The sequence below is a fragment of the Crinia signifera genome, chromosome 9 (genome assembly GCF_055691185.1).
Source record: "Crinia signifera chromosome 9, ASM5569118v1, whole genome shotgun sequence".
NCBI lineage: Eukaryota > Metazoa > Chordata > Amphibia > Anura > Myobatrachidae > Crinia > Crinia signifera.
This window is the reverse complement of record NC_139225.1, coordinates 29,908,183-29,922,068: the sequence shown is the minus strand read 5'-3', so window position 1 is coordinate 29,922,068 and position 13,886 is coordinate 29,908,183. Positions and strand designations below refer to the sequence as shown.

The following is a 13,886-nucleotide window of genomic DNA, read 5'->3' as shown; positions in this document are numbered from 1 at the left end:
TTTCCAAACTGCCTTTTGTTCCTGCCAGTACAGGTAAGGACTGTTTGACATGTCTACTTGGATGCTGTCGCCAAAGTAATCCTCCACCATTTTTTCAATGGTGACAGCATCCATGCACTGACAGTCGTTGCCAGATCCTTTAGAACCTTATTCAGATCTGAGCTCAGTACAAAGTTGTTTGGGAAAATGGGCAAAACCATGTGCACTGCAGGTGGGGCAGATGTAACCTGTGCAAAGAGAATAAAATTTGGGTGGGGTGTGCTGAAACTGAAATCTAAATTGCAGTGTAAAAATAAAGCAGCCAGTATTTACCCTGCTCAGAAACAAAATAACTCACACAAATCTAATTCTCTCTCTATACATGTTACATCTGCTCCACCTGCAGTGCACATGGTTTTGCCCATTTTCCAAACAAATTGGTACTGAGCTCAGATCTGAATAAGGCCCTTAGTCCGGACCAGATGTCCAAACTCCCTCCCTCCTGCCTGCCCTGCATCCCCGCCAGCGGGTTGTGTGAGATCGCAGCTGTTTCCTCGCATGCACAGGTGTGGGAGAAAATGAAGGAGGAGCTGGGGCTGTGTCATGGTCCCCTTTAGATGACAATCTCCTGACCAGCAGGTCTTTGCACCTTTTGTAGACTTGTGTCCGCCAGAAACAGAGATCCAACATACGCTTTAAGCCGAGGATCGCGCACGGTGGCCAGAATGTATTCCTCTTACTTCAACAGACTGACCACCCTCGTATCCTGGCAAAGCGTATGGAGGGCTTCATCCACAAGAGGGACATGCTTTGCGGAATTGCTACGCTTTAGCTCCTTCTTCACTTTCTCCAGCTGCTTCTGCAACAGCCCGATCATGGGAATCCCCTTACTAATGCTGGCAGTGTCGGAACTGACTTCACGTGTGGCTAGTTCTAATGGCTGGAGAAGCTTGCACAACATGGAAATCAGCCTCCATTGCGCTTGAGTCAGGTGCAGCCCCGCTCCTCTGCCTATGTCGTAGGTGGCAGTGTAGGCTTGAATGGCCTTTTGCTGCTCCTCCTTCCTCCATCCTCTGCAGCATATAGAGGGTGGAGTTCCAGTGCGTCACCACCTCTTGTTTAAGCTGATGGCAAGGCAGTTTGCAGAGTTTTTGCTGCCTCTCCAGCCTTCAGCAGGCAGTGGCAGAATGCCGAAAGTGTCAGCAAATTTTGCGGGGCACCGCAAGCATCTCCTGCACGCTCCTGTCACTTCTGATGATGAAATGCTGCACCACCAAATTTATTGTGTGGACAAAACATGGCATGTGCTGGAAATTGCCCATGTTTAATGCCCGCACAATCATACTGGAGATGATTTCCCTCTGTTTCTCTAAGAAGTTGTCGGCATTATGCCTCTTCCTGAAACCGGTGATACACAGCGTAGCCTGCCTTGGAAGGAGCTGGCGTGCAGGAGATGCTGCTGCTGCGGAAGGCGATGCATCTACCCGGTGGGCTGTCACAGTCATATAGTCCTTAGTTTGCCCTGATCCACATGTCCGTAGTTAAGTGTACAGTGGGCACAGACACATTTTTCAGGGCACTTTTTCTGAAGACCCTGTACATCGCGGGTATCGCCTGCCTAGTGAAGTGGAATCTAGACAGGATTTGGTACTGGGGATACAATACCTCCATTAACCGTCTAAATCCCACTGATGGCGGACACTGAATCAACGTCTAACACCAACATAGCTGTCAAGGCCGCAGTTATCCGCTTTGCCGTAGGATGACTGCTGTCATATTTTGTCCTCATGGCAAACGACTGTTGGACGGTCAATTGCTTAGTGAAAGATGTAGAGGTCTTATGACTTCCCCTCTGGGATGATGACCGACTCCCAGCAGTAGTAGGTGTAGCGCTGCAGGATCCTCCGGAGGAATCTCGGATAGAAGGAGAGTCAGTCATGCTGGTGACATGGCATGCAGGACTCTTTCCCCCCCCCCCCCCCCCGATCTGGATTGAGGAGGAAATTGGCGAGGAGGGAGTTGGTGGTGTGCTTTTCAGGCGCCAGGCTCCAACAGGAGGACCAAGGGATTTAGGTGTCCCTGGACTGCTAGCCGCAGTTCCTGAACTAAACACTGATTTATGAAGGGTCTTCAGGTGACGTATTAGGGAGGATGTCCCTAGGGGGGGCAAGATCCTTACCTCTGCTTTTTGGAGCTTTACATAAGCTGCATATGGAAATACATTTGTCCAAATTCAGATAAAAAAAATCAGACCATAGAGGTGGATTTATTGGTCCCTGCCCAGGCATGACGATGGGCTTTTTCATCCCATGGACAACAACTGTTATCCCCCCCCCCCCGGTACCTTATTTAAGCAAACCACCTCCGCATCCCCCTCGTCCACTTCCTCCTCAGTGCCAGCTACATCAATATCCTCCTGTCGGTCTACAACATTTGACACCTTCATTATCTAAATCAGGAACTGCACCGTGGGTGATCCTTCCAGCATATGCAGAGGGAGTGCTGAAAATGGTGGAAGGAGCCACCTCTTCCCGTACAGCGATGGGAAGGTCAGGCATCGCAACCACCAACACCCTTTGGACTCTCCTTGGGGGTTTGTGATAACATGTCTTCTTTAGTAGGCAGAGATGTTTGCTGTGTTTTTGGTGACATCTCTTCAAATTTCTAAAGGGGGGGGGGGTGGTGTAAGAGGGCATGCATGGTCATGTGTAGTTAAATCAGCAGTCATGAATACAGGCCAGTGCGTTAACCGTTCCTTGCCACTCCGTGTCGTAAATGGCACATTGCCAATTTTACGTTTCTCCTCCAATGATTTGAATTACATTTTTTGTGTCCTCCTTTTACTCAACTTTGACTTTTTGGATTTTACGTGCCCCGTACTTTCACACTGGACATCGGCCTTGGCAGACGACGTTGATGGCATCTCATCGTCTATGTCACTACTTGCATTTGCAGCACATTCAGAAGTAAGAGGAAGCGGCCCTTCATCTTTCCCTAATTGATTCTCCATATTTTGCATCTCCATTATTTTTGTGGAGTTATGCAATCTAATATTACACCACAGGACAGCACCACTGGAGTGCAAGTATATATGGCAGTAGATGCACCAATAGAGGTATTTATTTTATATACGATTATACAGTACTCAATCAAAGATATACGGTAGTCAATTACGCACCACAAAAAAAAAATACAGTAGTCCATTTATAATTATGCACCACCAGAAGGATATACAGTAGTCAATTGCGCACCACCAAAGACATATTTTATATATACGGCAGTATAATTTAATTTAATTACTAGATGCACCAGTACACGTATGTATGTATATATATATATATATATATATATATATATATATATATATATATATATATATATATATATATATATATATATATATATATATATATATATATATATATATTTTTTTTTTTTTTATTAATGTCAGACTCAGAAGTACAGTGAATAGATGCACCAGCAGAGAGATTAATTTAATTACTAGATGCACCAGTACACTGTGTGTGTGTGTGTGTGTGTGTGTGTGTATGTGTGTGTGTGTGTATATATATATATATATATATATATATATATATATATATATATATATATATATATATATATATATATATATATATATATATATATATATATAAAATTATTATATGTTAGACTCAGAAGTACAGTGAATAGATGCACCAGCAGAGAATATGTAAGGCTGTATACACCAGCATGGGGGTATTATTAATTATACAGCAGATGCACGAGCAGACTAGTATACAAGTGGTTAAGTTTTTAACAGTGCTGCACACTGCAGTCATATACACATGTCTGATCCTGATTTATAAGCCAATGCTGTAAAAAATACACCAGCAGGGGGGTATTATTACAGCAGATGCACAAGCAGACTGGTATACAAGTGGTAAAATAATATACACGCTTTACAATAGAGTGCAAGTGCAGTCCAGTAGCGTGCGTAGGGGTAAGGCACAGCCTTTCCTGTTATACTAGCGCATATGCCGGCGTTTTGAATTGATAAAGTATGTCAAAAATACAAATCCTTTATAAATTCTTATTTTTATAGTCAAAACTCTGGAGTAAAAAGTCTATGGCGGGTGAGGCAGTGCCTCCCTGGCTACCTTTTCTACACGTCTCATCAAAACTCAGTGAATCTCCAGCAGTACACACTGCTGCACATGTGTATATTGCTGGTATGTACCCCATGGCTCATATATTGTGTCCATATCTGCCTCTGGTACTTGCCAGGGACTCTTGAGCTATTTACCTCACCGCACGTCCGTGCACACTGCAATCATAAGCATGTATGATTGAAGTGATGGGCTGGCACCTGGCAGCCAGCCCCTGGCAGTTCAGAGTCACACCACCAGAGAGCAGACAGTGGCACTAGGCACTGGCAGTCGCCCAGCAGAAAATAAAACCCAGCTCTTCTTAAGCCTAACCTAACTAACTAAACTCCACACACAGACTATCCTACTCCTAACCAGCTCAAATCATGAGTGAAAAATGGCGCCGGATGCTCGCTCTTTATATAGAGTTCCGTATCTCGCGAGAATCCGGCGCCGGCCAATGACGTTTTGCCCGTGCGGCCAGATCAGAGTCGGGCAGGAAGCTCCGAGCGCGGATTAGTGACGTTCGTGCGGGCTCGGATCTGGGAAATCCCCACATCTCTACTAATTATGCATGCTCTCTACTAAAGAACAAAACAAAAAGGAATTGGACTAAACACCTATTATAAGGCACCTTAATACCACTAAAGCTGCTAATCCCCTAATTATCGGGTTCTATGTTAGTTTTTCTGTTTGTCTATGTACTCTTTTTAATATGTTCACTGGCCAGTGATTTACTGTGTATATATGGATAATAAATGTAGGTTATATTAAAGCTGTCCCCAGCACAGTTTTTACATGTCTGTCTGTCATTTTGTTGTTTCCAAGGATTGAGGATTTATTTTTAAAAACACTACAGGGGAATACCTTATTGACCGTTATGGTTTATTAGATCTACAATTTCTAGGTCTACAGGCATATGGTCGACAGGGTCAAAAGGTCAGGATGAGTTTTCCATGGATTTTTTTTTTTGGTATCTAAATGTAGACCTATGTCTACATAGACACTGTCTAAGTGTACAGCGTCCCCTCGCTGCGCTCGGCACACATTATTCTATTTTCCCTCCACCCCGTAGTGGATTGTAGGGTATGAAATACCGCCTGTCGGCACATGACGGCTCACAATTGTTTGTTAAAAAATGCATTTAGACCTTTTCATGTCGACCTTTTGACCGTCGACCAATAGTGGTCGTCTTTATGACTGTCGACCTAGAGTCTATCATGAGTCTGTATACCCAGAGCCGGCGCTACCCAATCAGTGGCTCCTGCGGTGCAGGGAGGCGCCGGACTGAAGAGGGGCTCAAGCCTCTCCCTGCACTACCACTCTGCTTCTGCCGGGACACGGTGCCTCCTGTACTGCACCTGTCATACAGACAGTGACAAGCACAGCAACAACGCAGAGCTGACTACCGCATCGGCTATCGCTTAATTGGGTCTTCCCCACAGCGAGTGTCCCAGTTACCAGTATTTTCAGCAATAGCCTGGACACCGCTGGGTGTTGCTGTGCTTTGCGTTGCCTGTGTGACAAGCGCGGGACATGCCTGAAGCTGCAGCTACAGCGTGGACCAGCCCTGATTTCTCTTCACTGCCTGGGGTAGGTGTACTGTGCTGGCTGCCACCAACCCCAAAACTGCTGGGAAAGGGGGGAGGGGCAGGTTGTCTGGTAATAAACACTTGCTGAGTGCTTTCATCCTAGACCACCAGGGAAAGCAGAGTTATAATAGATAAACATATTTAATTGCTTTTAAAATAAGCAGTTTATCTAAAACTACACAAATTAAATGTAAGCCATCACTATATATATATATATATATCTCTATCTATCATCTTGATAAAGGTCATCCTGACCGAAACGCTTAGATCCTGTCAGAGGAGAGTGAACAGCCACACTTTCGGATGTATGTTTTGTTTTTATTCAAGTTTTATATTTTGTCTTTTGTTTTTGGAATTTTTTGGACTTTTTTTGGAACTCTTTGACCCTATGTTATCTATGAGGTTTTTTTGTAAAATCTTTTTGTATGGATTAAAAACTCTGGTAGAATACCATTTTATCAAAAATTGGTTCCCTGGCCTTCTTTGGTAGAAATTATCCAGCAGAATTCAAAAAGAAGACGCTACGGGCTTTTTGCCCCCTATTAAAGGGGTGAGTAAGGTATGCCCTCCTGATGTTGGGCCTCAAGCATTTGGGCTTTATATATATATATATATATATATATATATATATATATATATATATATATATATATATATATATATATATATATTACCATTGTATTGAGACATATTTTCTTTATATTCTATATTTGCTGGGGACTGGAGTTATCAGAATCCTTTGAGACACTCCTTGAGGTCACTCACTCACATTTAAGGAAAAAAAGACATAAAGATATAAAGAAACCTTGATAGGTTTGAAAATCACAGTTTACATCGTGAGTAGGGGTACGCCCGCTTCTTTTCAACACCAAAGAAACCTTTATATATGTTCATCCACTATTTCACATGTAAGTGAGGTACGCTGTCAAAATATACCATTTTTGTCCAGCTACCCACTTTCTTAATTATATAAGGTCACATCACAGTTCTAGACACTGTTTTTTCTTTTTTTTGGAACACGTGCAAGTCCATTGTGTCATCTTCCCATATGCGGAAAACCTACATCGATGCTTAGAATTTGATTCCTCCGAGGCTACACCGAAAGAAACCTTGATAAGAGGAGTACCATCACAATCCAACGTGAGTTTTGGTACACCCCGCAGAATCAAATTCGTCCTACACATTAATGATACCACCCAATAGGGGGTTTATATTAAGAGACACTGACACAAAGATTTATTGTAATTTTGTTTATTTTATTTTTATGCTTCACGTCTCATCGTGGTCTGTCAACCCATATCCGGCTTGAGAAAATAACTCCGCCCTGAAAAGGAAGGAACTCTTAACTCATACCCTCAAGTATCTCCACTTTTTGCGCCTGTTTTGTCTATATTCCATTTTCTTCCAATTACCTTAGTGCTGGGCTGCCCCCAGCAGCGTTCCGGTCCGGCGGCGGCGGTGATTGGCGCTTGGAGATGACATCATCCTGTCATCTCCAAGCACCGGGAGGGGGAAGGGGGGGGGGGGGGGGGCGGGTGCGGGCCGGGCTGTCCGCCTGGTGTAAATTGCACTAAACGCCGGGTCGCACCCGACTTGAACCTGGGTCTAAAAAAGCCGGGTGCGACCCGGCGTTTTGGTGTAAAAGGGGTATCTCAGGCTGTCTTTGAAAAAAGTCAGTAAGGAGCCGATTGGCTAGACGTTTATCTCTCCTTAACACACTTGAATTTATCTCGTATTAAGACTTAATACATCTGCCCCAATGTGTTTTAGGCATTTCAGTGGGTTATAACATGTAATAGGAATCATGGTGTGTGACAACGTGTTATGGGCACTACGGTGTGTGGCAATCATGTTTAATAGGAATTATAGTAAATTTTGTTTTGGTGTGTTTGTGGGTGGGTGGGGGGGGGGGGGGGTACCAATTCGTTTTGTAACACAGGGCACCAAAATGTCTACATATCTACATATGGTATTGCTGCTACTAAGCCCACTATGTGTTTTTTCATCATGCGCCTTCATGTGAAATGCCCCCCCCCCCCCATTGTTAACTCCACCCCACGAACGCCAACCCGAAGCGTGGCGAGCACAGCGGTATGCATCCTCCGACCTTTTCATACCCCCCACAGCGAGCCACTGAGCCCGAAGCGTGGCGAGCGGACGCGTAAACCTGTGAAATGATGCACGTCCCCTCGCGGGGCTCACTGCGCTCGCCATGCTTCAGGCACGCTGTGCTCGCCACACTATATAAAATCAGCTTCACGCCGACTTGGATAGTGGGGGTATGAAAAGGTCGGAGGACGCGTACCGCCGCCGCTCGCCACAATTCGGGATGGCGTTCATCGCGGGGTGGCGTTAACAATGGGGGGCATTTGACCCATCAGGGTGGGTATACAATAAAAATTGGGGTCTGGGGGGCATTTAACATTGGGCCCAATGTAAAATCGGGTCTCAGGAACCATTTTACATTGGTTCCGATGTAAAAATCGCATGCGATTTGGTTGCATGCGATGCGATCGACACGATTTTTTAGGACCCGATGGATACAATCAAAATCGCAGGCGCCGTGCTAGGAAACAAGTACCGAAAAATACACCTGAACTACCTTCTTCTACAGCTATCCATAACAGGACGTACATGTAGGTAATAAGTATTGGATTTATTGTGCAACTGAGTAAAGCCCTTTATGCTTTGTGGCTGACAGTATAGGATAAAGCACATTCTTGTTTTGGGTGTGATTTAAGCCCCAACCAAATATATTGAAAGATCACTTTTAACTGGATGTAACTATGTATCTATTGCGTACTGTAACAGAATTTCTGGGCAAGGCCTGTCCCATGCCAGGCCTATGCTATGCCAGCCGCGTCTTGAGTACACAAGTTTATGCTGAGTGCAAACAGTAAGTAATAATTGTCAGTCTCCATGGTGCTGGCCGGTGGGTGTAACAGGGCTTCCAAGGAATCGGGATGCACAAGGTAGACTGAAAATGCCAACATGAAGACAAAAGGCTTGGCGGTGCCCTCCTCATGATCAGGCTTGTACGGATGGTGTAATGGTTAGCATTACTGCCTTACAGCACTGAGGTCATGGGTTCAATTCCCGCCATGGCCCTAACTGTGCGGAGTTTGTATATTCTCCCTGTGCTGGCGTGGGTTTCCTCCCACATTCCAAAAATATACTGGTAGGCTAATTGTTTCCCAACAAAATTAACCCTAGAATGTCTGTGTTTGCATGTACATGTGGTAGGGAATATAGATGGTAAGCTCTACTGGGGCAGGGACTGATGTCAATGTTCAAATATTCTCTGTAAAGCTCTGCGGAATATGTTTGCGCTATATAAGAAACTGGTAATAAATAATCTGTTGGCCTAAGGCAGGCATTCCCAACCACGGTCCTCAAGGCACACCAACAGTGCATGTTTTAGTGATATCCAGGCTTCAGCACAGATGGTTTAATCAGAATCACTCAGGTACTAATTAAGTCACCTGTGCTCAAGCCTGGATATCTACAAAACCTGCACTGTTTGTGTGCCTTGAGGACCGTGGTTGGGAATGCCTGGCCTAAGGGCACAGCTGAGACTAGGGCTGTAGAAGGTATGGAGACCTTTACTTTGCGCATTACCTATGCAATTTACAGATCATTATCATTTCTTTTCTTCCAGATAAAATGTTCTGCGAAAGAACATGGAGTTGTATTTTGATATACATTACGGTTTTCATTCTGTTGTCATGCGTCTGGTAAGTTTGAAGTTGTTGCTGCTGCTGATGGAGAGGCAGTGTGTACCCAAAAGTGTACCCGTCCCTTCAGGTTGACTCATTCCCCCCCCCCCTCGCTGCGTAGTAATGCTTCGACATCTCGGTTTGTGTTCTGATATACTTACATGAAACTTCCAACTAAAGATGTGCGGTTCGGGTTTTTGAAATCCGAACATTGCCAATATTTAGGGGATCCCAGTGTTTCAGTATCCCGGCTCGGACGTTCCTGACCAGGGCCGGACTGGCCATCTGGCACTTCTGGCAAATGCCAGAGGGGCTGATGGCCAGGTGGGCTGATTTCGTCTTGCAAGGTGGAGGCTCTACCTTCCTATCAGTGCACAGAGAGAGCTGCGGGACTCGTGTCGGGTCCGGTGGCTTTCTCTGTGTGCCGCTGAGGTCCAAGAGAGAGGGGGGCATCACAAGGCACTATTCCCCTCTCTCCTGCAAGCCAGGAGAGGTAGTGCATACATTTGCGTTGCGATGCTGCCCAGTCCATCGCTGTTCCTGACACACAACTGGAGGAGCAGAACTCTTAAACCTACACAATACTTTACTTCACTGGTTGATGCTTGGCTGTTTTTATTTTGCAGTACATAGGCCCTCCCTTCTCTAACATCCACAGCCCCAGGAACCATATTGACTTTTAGTAAAAGCTTTAAACATCTTAACATCTTATGTGTCCCTCTAGCATGCAAAAACCTTATACATTCTTGGCTTATATAACTAAACCTGAAATAACGATTTGGAGACATACTGTAGGTTTGGCAGAAATTGTTAACTGATTTATTTATCAAAACTTTTAAGCTAGATTGATTATTTAAATTAATGAATTAACTAATGGTGGCCAAGAAAGAACGGCTACTAACTATAACTCCACCCCAACTACAAACGTAAATGGCCTAACTCAAAACAAGCGGTATCCAACTCCAAGCAACTGCATTGACTACCAACCCGGCCGTGTGGGGTTGCTGTCCCCGAACGGGTGATCCAGTGAAGGCCTAAAGGCCCCCATACATTAGGCTGACTTGTCCTTAGGACAAGTCGGACCCAATTCTCCTGTGATCCGCCGGGAGGCTCACATACAATTTGGCACTTGATGACCCAAATTTTACATGTGATCAATCGCTTGCGATTTATCCCATGTCGGGGAGCAGGGGCCGGCGGTGATCCTCATCAGGGGGAGCAGTGGGTCGGGCAGCGGGTCTCTGAGTGCTTAGCTGGTGGCGCCGGCGAGTGCTGACCTGGCCGGGCGGTGTGATGATCACAGATATCATTCAGCAGCGGGTATTAGATTTTTAAAATACCTGTCAAATGACTGGCTGTTCTCTGTGTGCGCGTGTACATGTTGTAGGGAATATAGATTGTAACCTCCACTGGGGCAGGGACTGATGGAAATGTTCAAATATTCTCTCTGTAAAGCGCTACGGAATATGTGTGCGCTATATAAGAAACTGTTAATAAATAAATAAATAATGATAAGGAAATTATTCACCACAGTCAACAGAAATGCTTGTAGGTCATGGATAAGCAAACAATCACTCTACTCATGGACTATTCTAGAAGAAAAAACATGGTATTCTCTGGTACACCTCATAAAACGATTTTTTTTTTCCGCCGGTTTCCGATAAATCGTCCGATGTTTACCGATAATCGGCTGCGTGGATCTTTTGCGGAATCTTCTGATCTTACGTGCTGCACGAAAGATCAGAAGATTTAACAAAAGATCCATAGGAACGCACACGGGATCTTAAGAAAAATCTTTGGTAAAGATGTGCGATTGCCTGGAATCTTTTGTCCAGGACGGACAAAAGATTTCAAGGCTAATTTATGCGCACATCTTACGATCGCAGATCTTTCTAGTGTGTGGGCACCTTTACATACACTACAGGGGTTTGTTTCCTATTTAGGAAGGAGATGGGTTGGACTGGGCAGCAGGTTAGCATACCTCCCAACATTTTGATTGCAGAAGTCAGGACTCTCACGTGGCTGGGGAAGGGGTGTGGCCTATGTCATAGGGGCATGTTGATGCCATGACTGTAGGCCACTCCTCTGTTTTCCATGGCACAGCCAGGAAGCTCCCGCGAAAAGCTGGAAAGTTGGGAGGTATGGATTACCCTGCTAATATTTATTGGTGTGTAAGACGCTGGTTTGGAGTTTGTAGCTCTGCTGTGTAATTATATATTCTCTTAACATGCTGATACTGATAAAAGGTTGACATGACAATGGATGACGCAGGAAAATGTTGAAATTAGTTTTTCATTATTTTCTTTCCCTTTTTCTCTTTTTTTTTTTTTTTTTTTTACTTTTGCATACCTTTTTTAAACATCCTTGTGGACTCCAATTGGGAATGATAAAGTATGGCCCAGGCCAGTGTTCCCTCTAAGCTGTGCGCGTGTGCGCGCGCACACAACTCGACGAGCATGCGCACAGACATTACAACAGAGCGCACAAAGCAGCAGTGGTCCTTTTTTCAGTTATGGACTCAATTAATGTCTGTTTTACCCATTAACTACATTGTGTGCTGTGTTTTGAATGTTTGGAATGTTTAATATCATTTTGAAGTAAAGTTAACACAAATGCTGAACGTCATTTCCCAGTTATATATAAGTGACACACAAAATTTTTAATTTCCTTCCAAAGTTGCACAGCCAAAATCTTTTGCCGCACACAGCCTTCGTAACATTAGAGGGAACATTGGCCCAGGCATGATGAGTGAAGCGACGGTACATGTTTCACTAATTGGGGAACCACATGCTCAGGTGTTGACAATGGCACACAAAAAAAGCGGAAAAACTCATGTCAACCTTTTCCATGATGACCTTTTGTCAATGTTGACCTATTTCATGTGTCGACTTGCTGTCGACCAATAGGGGTCGATCTTTTGATGGTCGACCAATGACTGGATCTCCAATTGAAAAGGGGCATGTGTTAGGGATAAATATTAGACTATTGTATGCCATGATTCCATTAACGGTTGTTCCTTGTTTCAGGTACAGCCCACAAATCAACACCTTTCGCTCTCTGGTCCTCTGTCACCCACAGTAAGATTTTATTACCTCCATACTTCATAAAATTGATATTTGGCATCATTGGAATTTTGAATTTATTGGAAGATGAGGCTGTTTTGACAATTTTTGACCTTTTTATAATAATATTCAGAAACTACTGATCACTGTGTTTACGGTCAGAATGAAGGGGCTGATTTATCACCATCCGCATCTGAGGAGGTGGATACATACCTCCCAACTGTCACGATTTTAGAGGGACAGTCCCGATTTTCGGGTCCTGTCCCGCTGTCCCACCCGCGGCAGGCATTGTCCCGCTGTGGGGGGTGGCAGTTGGGAGACCTCCCAATCTAGTAGAATAGACGCTGTGCGCATGCGCACAGCGTCTATTCTCGTATGAAAATGAGGTCGCGGCTAATTAGCCTAGTGTCCCTATTTCTTCAGGTCAAAAGTTGGGAGGTATGTTATGATGTGATATCATTCAGATTTGCGATAATTGACTACCTCACATGGATTATCGCATGTAGGTATAGAGTTTGTGAGAAAGCTCAGTCTCTGCGATGGCTCTCGGCAGCATTATTGGGGTATTTTTCGCAAAAAATACCCAGATCATGCAATACACATGCACCGCCGCTGCTACCATTGCCGTCAGTGGCACCCTCACCCCTGCACCACTTATCATGCTTGCCTTCCCCGAGGATTGCTGATGAGCGCTCCCGCAGGGCTGCTGGTCATTGGTGCTTCCTGCTTCGGTGACTGCCGGTGCTGTAACGTGAGCTTGTGCTTTGTCACAGGAGCAGCAAAGAGCCATTATGACTGCAGAGCCCTGATGACGGGCCGCTCTGAGAAAGTGATGCCTGGGTAGGTGATTCAGTCAGCTTTGTGCTATGCCGGCTGAAGGTATTATCATCCCCGTGCTCCCTGCTGTATTTTATTTTAAATATACTGTAAATCGGCCAAAATTGTTTGACATCCCCTCCGACCCGTTGGTCCCATGCGCATCAGGTCAGACCATACCGATTGAACCTGCTGCAGGTACAATCTACCGGATTGGACCCATCAGCTGCTTTTTTAGCACCCACGGTGTGTTGGGTTCGATCCGTAGGTATGTGCCAGCAGTGCAGCACTGTAAAAATCAAGTGCCAAATCACAGGTGAGCCTCAAGGGGAGCTGCCATGGGATCTCTAGGGCAAATTAATCCTTAGGGCAAGTCTGACTAGTGTATGGGGGCCTTTATTGTTATTAATGAAAAGTTTAATGTGAGCCCAGTGAAGTGCACCTGCTATTTGGCTTTTATAGGGGAGTATAGTTCTGATCACCACATGGGGCTATGAGACAGTCTACATTATGGGCTTGCAACCCCCTGACAAACATGGCATGTTGCATACTGGCCGAATTACCAGCAGGGGGCAGAAGTAGGATCATGCTGGA

At 44.9% G+C, this 13,886-nt stretch overlaps 1 protein-coding gene across 1 annotated transcript in view; it reads left to right on the top strand.

Annotated features, from left to right (window-relative positions):
- Positions 1-13,886, top strand: part of LOC146036829 (histo-blood group ABO system transferase-like) — a 41,253-nt gene that overhangs the window by 8,149 nt on the left and 19,218 nt on the right. The window contains exons 2-3 of the mRNA XM_083160698.1: positions 9,357-9,432; positions 12,441-12,491. Coding sequence (XP_083016824.1) covers positions 9,357-9,432; positions 12,441-12,491 — 127 coding nt within the window. The remainder of the gene's footprint in view (positions 1-9,356; positions 9,433-12,440; positions 12,492-13,886) is intronic.